The sequence below is a fragment of the Procambarus clarkii genome, chromosome 65 (genome assembly GCF_040958095.1).
Source record: "Procambarus clarkii isolate CNS0578487 chromosome 65, FALCON_Pclarkii_2.0, whole genome shotgun sequence".
In the NCBI taxonomy this organism is placed as follows: domain Eukaryota; kingdom Metazoa; phylum Arthropoda; class Malacostraca; order Decapoda; family Cambaridae; genus Procambarus; species Procambarus clarkii.
This window is the reverse complement of record NC_091214.1, coordinates 24,459,931-24,468,206: the sequence shown is the minus strand read 5'-3', so window position 1 is coordinate 24,468,206 and position 8,276 is coordinate 24,459,931. Positions and strand designations below refer to the sequence as shown.

General features: G+C 39.8%; 1 protein-coding gene across 1 annotated transcript; it reads left to right on the top strand.

The window, feature by feature from the left end:
• The first annotated feature begins 103 nt into the window (after window positions 1-103).
• On the top strand, window positions 104-6,642 carry LOC123771213 (uncharacterized). Its single transcript, XM_045763664.2, has 5 exons — window positions 104-1,245; window positions 2,176-2,335; window positions 3,017-3,206; window positions 4,550-4,713; window positions 5,197-6,642. Exons 1-5 carry the CDS (start codon window positions 845-847, stop codon window positions 5,497-5,499), a joined length of 1,218 nt encoding a protein of 405 aa, XP_045619620.2. The 5' UTR covers window positions 104-844; the 3' UTR covers window positions 5,500-6,642.
• The last annotated feature ends 1,634 nt before the right edge of the window (window positions 6,643-8,276 follow it).

Here is an 8,276-nt window from a genome sequence, read left to right as displayed (position 1 = left end):
AATGAGGAAGGTAGTGACATTCCAATGAGGGGCATGTGGAAGATATAGCAAGACTGCGTTGCTCCTGGTGGTGATGGCTACTCCACCCACAATGGCGGGCATATGATCAAGGTTTTCAAGTGGATTAGAGGCCATTATGTGCCTTTGTAACCCTTTCCACTACCGCCCACAAGATGGGCATGTGGTGCATAATAAATGAACTAATTAGTGGTATGAACAGGGGGATGGTAAATAGTATTCTAAAACTATCAGAACAGGTGTTCGCCAAAGCAACTGTAATTTTGACATGTGATCGATAGTAATTACCATGCATTGAGTGTGCGGATAAGTGAGATCGATGAGTGTGTTTGGAGGGTAGTGATGGCAACACTTATTGATGGTTGTGATGGAGTGAGCCAGACACTTTAGGAACAGACCTGAGTGCGCCACCCAGTACAATATCTTGTGTGGTACACTCTGGAACTCTTACAGACTGTGATACACTCGCGCTCAAATACCTAATTACCTACAATAATTGCGTAGCTCTCATCCTGTAACTACACTTAGGTAATTACCTAACCCGTCCTCCTTATAGCACGTCGCATTTTGACATATACTTTACATAAGGCCAAAAACTGTTGTATTTGCAAATGATAGCGGCTCGCGAAATTGACATGATGTCCTGTTATCTGTTCATGGGTCCTCTGGTAGGTTATAAGGTTATTAGAAACGTATATATATATACCTTGCCAACCCGAGGAAGAAAGGGTGGTAGATTTCCAAATTACACTTGAGATCACGAAGATCGCGAGTTGCAGCCGATTAGCGTTTAACTTTCGAATAATGATTGGTCCAGGCAGTAGTGATGACAAAGAGAGTATTAATTACACAATTACTGTGGGTGCAAGTTTCTGTGTTACTGCTGTTGTTTCTTCTCCTGTGGTTGTCTCCACCATCAGGCCACCTTACAGTGCACCCACCACCACCACCTGTCCCTCCACCAAGACTACCAGAAGATTTAAAACAAGGACAAAACTCACCACCACCACCACCTGTCCCTCCACCAAGACTACCAGAAGACTTACCACAAGAGCAAAACTCACCACCACCACCACCACATGCAGCCTACAGAAAAAGCTGCTACAAATACCACCCAAACCTCACAGCGGAAAACACGTGTTGCAAGATGACCAATTTCAGCGGTGCTCTTCACCTTCTTCACACGTGTATAACACGCGCTAACACACACCTGCTCAACGAGGCCAAGTGAGTCAGTGCTTTGACGTTTGTTTATGCGTTTGCTTGTGCCTACTTATGTGTTGCTTGTACCTACTTATGTGTTGCTTGTGCCTACTTATGTGTTGCTTGTGCCTACTTATGTGTTGCTTGTGCCTACTTATGTGTTGCTTGTACCTACTTATGTGTTGCTTGTACCTACTTATGTGTTGCTTGTGCCTACTTATGTGTTGCTTGTGCCTACTTATGTGTTGCTTGTGTCTACTTATGTGTTGCTTGTGCCTACTTATGTGTTGCTTGTGCTAACTAATGTGTCTACTAGAAATCCTTTAATTACGGGAAATTCTTCTATCCAAATTCCAGGACTCTGATATGAAAATAATAATTTAATCAATATGAACTTTTGTATATCCAATACATTATATTTGAGATATCAAAAATTATATATTTTTCATAATTTTAATTATTCTTTGAAACATTTTTAACCCCAAAATAATTTATTTTTTTAATGTGTTTTTTATTTGCGCAAATGACATATCTAATCAGAATAATTGGTCTCCAGAGTAGTTTAAATAAGAATTAGGTAAACATGCCTATTAATTTGAAAATCAGGTTGAACATATCTAGAACCAGTTTCCGGGAAACATAATATACCAGAGATTGCTCGAGTATTTCTACCATCGGTTAGACAAATAATAAACATTTACAATGCTAACCAGCATATATACATTTTCTTCTGTCCTCCATGGACAGGGTTAGAGATGTGTTAAACATATAGTTCAGGGATTTATTGAACATGAAGTAGCAGCCTCACACGCGACAATAGGCTTCCTGCAGCATCGTATAATCCTATGTTCTCTTACTTTTTTTATTATTATTATTTTCTACCACAGACGTGGCCACACATTTACAATGCTAACCAGCATACAGTATATATATTTTCTTCCTCTTATTTAACAGAGTGGGAACTGGAGGAGACGCAGTAGGTGGTGGTAACTGGTCTTCTGTCCACTGGGTACACTGGGTCCTTGTTGGTGACTCCCATATCCGCTACATCTTGGGCTCCTTCCTCACCCGCTTCAGAAGTCCTGGACTCATGTACCGTGTGAGAGATACTGATGTAAGTAAGGATTACGATATATATCTTTATAAGGTTTAAGCCCTAGGAATGTTATGAGTATTAAACCTGCAATTCACGTTGGTAACAAACCTGCAAAATCTGTGTTCCCTATTATAACATTATGCATACAAAGAGAGGGTGGCAGAAGACAGTATCCAAGTGCATACACAGGGTCAAAAAAAATGGCTTCCTCAATTGTCATTTATTCTCGTCTCCGAAGCTATGGGTCCTGACATATCCAGCCAGAAATGGTACCCCATATATACAACCTGTCCTCCTACAAAGAACTTCGCTTTTCGCTCGTATGCTTTACATAAGGCCAAAAATTGTCGTACTAGAAAATGTAAGCGGCTTGTGAAAGTGACGTACTGTCCCATTTCCTGACCTTAGCATATTGTGGATACCTGGTTGATACCTGCTTGATGGGGGTTCTGGGAGTTCTTCTACTCCCCAAGCCCGGCCCGAGGCCCGACTTGACTTGTGAGAGTTTGGTCCACCAGGCTGTTGCTTGGAGCAGCCCGCAGGCCCACCACAGCCCGGTTGGTCCGGCACTCCTTGAAGGAAACAATCTAGTTTCCTCTTGAAGATGTCCACGGCTAGAGGCGAATGACTAACGTCACACAGGTGCTGTACTAATACTCATCTCTTTGCTTACCCTGTTATTCTCCCTTTGCCCCATAGGAATGGCACGGCACAGCTCTGCTAGAGAAGACAGTGCGGCTTTCCGTTATACATCGAAGAATTCAAGTGTTTAACCAGGATATCAACTTCCGGATGACCTATATCTGGGACCCTTACCTGAGAGTGCTTCCGGAGGAGATGGCGGTGTGGGAGAGGCGTCCCCGAGACACTCCTAGCCTACTCATCTTTGGTAGGTTTTGTTCTTAATATAATTATTTCTATAGACTTTGTGGAAACGAATGACTTGTCACAGTGCGGCTTGGGATGACGGTTAGTCATTTTGGTAATGTTGTTAGAGTTCATCTTGTAGCCAACCATATTTGTCTATAGCAAGTATAGTAAGAGGCAGCAGGCGTATTTCACCCTCTTTGGTGCGTATCTGGATAAATTAAAATTAATTATCAAAGAAGGCACCAAGCCGGGAAAGCTACATAGCACTGCGTATCTGGATAGATATAATTTTTTAGCAAATATTTGGTACAGTCAGTGATCTTGCCACTGTTTACAATTAGGATTAAAAATAAATTTCACGCAATCACCAGTAGATTGCTAGACTCGTAACATAAATTGGGTAGGAGGGTGATCAACCTATTAAAAGAATAATCAACGCAAATGAGGAGTCCACATTAAAATAACCAGGTAGAAATAGTAGAAAAGAAATGGGGTTGCACTGCTTCTTTCAGGGTAAACACAGAAAACCATCAAACACAGAGGTCTGCCACACTGCTACAGCCTTGTTCCGATCGGTTTGGAGACCCTCGGTTCATAGGGAAAATGTGCATTGAAGTTCGTGGGGAAATTGGGCGACAAATCGATCAGTTACAAAATAATAAAGAGCGAAAAACTTCTTGTTCCAACGACTCAGTGTCGCAATTCATAGGCGAGGGAAGGAATTATTAGGATAAAGCGCCAAGCCATTTCGACTTACAGCACTAGGAAAGGATCAGGATAAGGATTTGGGATGGGACGGGGGAATGCCTGCTGCATCTTGGACACAAGTCGAACCTAGAAGGCGTTTGACTTGTAACAATGATCGAATCTGTGTCATTTATTAATGTATCCTTTTGATGTGTTTTTAATTTTACTTGTAATGGTCGTGTTGTGTATGTGTTAATGTCACATTTTGAAATCATATAATCATGAACAATAAAGTTTCCTATATATACTGTATATATATGTACCGAGAGACCGAGCGGTATAACATATACTCGCTGTATATACACTATACCTGGACTATTTTCAGGACTAAAGTAATAGCTGGGAAGGTAGATAAGTTGATGCTTAATGGCTGTGTTCTGTACTTTTTGTGTTGCAAATTTGGACATGTCCAGAGATGATAGTGATTGGGATTTGGGGCTGGAGTCGGGAACTGGAACCGGTTAGATTATTCAGCGCAAATTATTTTGGGGGTATGTTATAATTTGAGCTAGAGTTGCCTCCACTATTAGCGTAACCCAAGGAGCACCACAAAGAGGTATATAACAACAGGAGATGCTCCCCGATATTGATCATGACGACCTCTCTCGTTGACAGGTGGCGCCTTACACTGGATGGTGAAGACACAGAAACTCTATGCCAAGAATGGAACAGAGGCAGCGGCGGCCAGATACAGAGAGCATATCAAGAGCTTAAGACCACACCTGACACGACTCTCCAGCAGAACAACCGTCGTTTTCAAGCTGCTCGACGACCTCAAGGTAATGTTTGGTGCCAGACTTCATTCCTAATCTCTTATGACAACTTGTGGATACACTAGTCAAAGGTTCATCCTTCCAGTGCTCCTGTTCAGACTCCCAGCCGTTTTCAATCGAGCCAAGGTAGCTTGTCTCCGAAGCTTGATTTTAAATATTTAATATATATTTATTGTACGCCATGTGTCACAGACATATAATAATAAACTGCAATAGTAATATATGGTTTCCAAACGTCAGGGAGCAGGAAGTCTGTTAGGCTTGCAGAGCCAACGACCGACCTTCCCTAGGATGCAATCTGCAAGTTACTAACTGTTGATAGAGCCCAAGATGGCTCTCATGTGCCACTGGTTGTATATATATATATATATATATATATATATATATATATATATATATAATGAATTTGAGAGAAACCAGACATACACGCACACAAACATACAGTCACACCCCTCAAAGATGGATCATTATCTATGGTAAATATTTCAGAAAACCTATGTAATCAACTCTACGGAAGCGGTCAAAAGCATCAGGAACTATGTCCTGTACAACAAGATCGCGGTGCAGGAGTTGTCAGGGACGGGCGTGATCATCTGGGACAGCACGAGGCCTCTCTCCACCGACTACGCCCACCACTGTATCAAGAACCCCGAAATGCAAACCCCTCCATACTTCTACTGGAAGTGTCAAGACTTAGGTCATGTTGGTTACATCCTGGTCGACCAGTATGCCGATATGATCATCAATGACTTTTGTAACAAACATCTCAATATCTCTGGAGCTTGTCTATAAAAAAGATGCTTTCATGGATATACACATTCTCAAGAAATACAGTATAAGCGAAAGTTTGATTCACAAAGACGTGACTTCGACACAAACTTGGGAGAATGATGAGGTTCACTGAGCACGCCACCTGACTATTAGTATATACACATGTAAAGTTCATTCATATTCTGCCATAGATGAGAATTTCTAATTTGTATAGCCTTTTGCATATATCTAAATGACATTATTTATTTAATCTTCGAAAATTGGACTCAAATGTATTCGTATTTTATTATATACAGTAATTTAACAAATAATTAAATCATTAAGATGTTTAAATATCACATGAATTGACAATGTATATACATATACCGACAGGTAGACCTTGAATCTCGGAGTATATACATTGAGAATATATTTTAGTTTTGGACTATGGTCAGTCCTGAAGAATACTTAATATTCATTAAGTAATTGTGGTGGCTTTAATAACCTTACAGAGGTCGAGAGGCCTTAATCCCAACAACATACAACAATCATTTGAATCCTGACCATTTGAATAGGTTGTTTATAATTGTGGTTAATATATAATTACGAATAAAGTGCTGGTCATTTCTTCAACATTTGTGATTTAATTCTTTATTTATTTTAATTCAAATAATAATAATGTGCGAGAATAATTCAACCCATCATCCTGAAACTATAGTGCTTGTAGCTATTTGATCGAAAGAACCAAATTGTAGTGATGGACCACCTGTAAGCCATTGTTGTACTATTAATTTTAGAGGCTGAAAAACTAAAGCTAAAACCAAACTTAAATATTCCTAGGCCTAGTAAAGCATATATATATACTATATTAGGCCTAGGATTGCTAGGACAGCCGTATCCATAGTCAACTTTAGATAAACTACATCCCACCAAATAATACAAAAGTTAACTTTCTGGTGCTCCAAGAATTGGTACTTTTGACCAAATAGTTACCATGAGTACTTTCATTTCAGGAGGATGGGCTGGAATAATTATGCTAATTGTTTAAAAATTACAGCCTATTATCGTGAATGGTTTGACCCTTTATAAGTTACACATGAATATCGTGTCATTTTTGTAAATAATAGTAGCGTTGTAAGTTATATTTTGCCATTTTATACGGTTAATACAATTTTATACAGTCAACCACCTGTGTCTAATATTATCATATGTAAAAAGAACTACAAAATAAACATAACTAAACCGTCTAACCTAACCCGTCCTAACCTAATCTACAGTTCTAACCTAAATTAGTCTAGACGTAACAACGCACAAACCCTAATCTAACATAAAAAAATACGAACTACCAATATGTATGTTAAAAAGTGACTTAATAGTGCCTACTAAGTCATATTAAGGGGGAGGACGAAGGGGCTTGGAGAGGGTCACATGGGGGGGGGGGAGGGATCACGCAGTGAAGATATATATTCAAACTCGTCTTGTATGGAGGTTTTGGGTTTTCAGATAGTTTACAACTATCAGTTGAGGAATGGGTCCCAAGAGGCCATCAGTCGGTCCAAACTGTATAAATCATTATTAATATTCACGTTATATAGCTTTGTAATTTGTATTAAAGCAAATGTCAAAAAATACTCACCAAATGTATTGGGAGAGGTATTCTTCAATAATTAATTGTAAAAGGTTGCAATACGATGATATCCACAAGAATGAATAAAGCACAGCTATGGTGTTTGTACATCGGTGTTTAATGGGAATTCGGAGGTAAATAATACAGCTGATGCCATCTATCTGCATAAAAATGCACTATCAATAGGTTAGGTTAGCAGCAGCCAATAAGGTACAGCTGATGCCATCTGTTGGCATTAAGTTACACCCTTAACAAACGGTATATAAAATACAGGTGGTGACATCTATTGGCAAAACATTGCACTATCAACAGGCGAACAGCAGCCCATAAAGGCCGAGTGTTGTGCTGAAGGAACCCTTCCCCGAGCTTGTACCTCATTGGTAGACACTCTTTGTTGACATTCCCTGACAGCCAATCACAGCAAGGGATCAGCCAAATGCACCAAGCCTTAATAATTACATCTCCCATGTACAGCACACCAACCCCGCTTATGATATTTTCTTACAACTTTAATCTGCCCAAAATGTGAACTTTTCAGCCATTTAAATTTGTCAAGTTAATAATAGTTTATATTGTTGGATATAACAGTGATAAAAGAATGGCTTGGCTACTTGACTTGTGACGTCATCTGTGAGGCTAGCAGCAGCCCATAAGGTACAGCTGATGCCATCTGTTGGAATAAAATTAAACTATCAATAGGCCAACACGTAAGATACAGGTGGTGTCATCTGTTGTCAAAACATTGCACTATCAACAGGCGAACAGCAGCCCATAAAGGCCGAGTGTTGTGCTAAAGGAAGCAATTCTCGAGCTTGTATTTCATTGGTAGAAACACTTTGTTGACATTCGCCACGACAGCCAATTACAGCAAGGGATCAGCCAAATGTTCCAACACTTAATAATAACATCTACCGTTCCCACGATCGTCGTCGCCCCTAAATCAACACAACAACAACAACATCTACCGTGAACAGCACATCAACCCTGATTATGACATTCTGCTGCAACTTTATTCTATCCAAAATGTAAACTTTTTAACCATTTAAATTTGTCAATTTATGGATAATTAAATATTATAGGATATAATAGTGATAAAAGAATGGCGTGGCTGCATGACCTGCGACGTAATCAGTGTGTGCGCGGGGCTTTGACACAACAATATCGAGTCATAGATGTTATGATGCCTGACCTC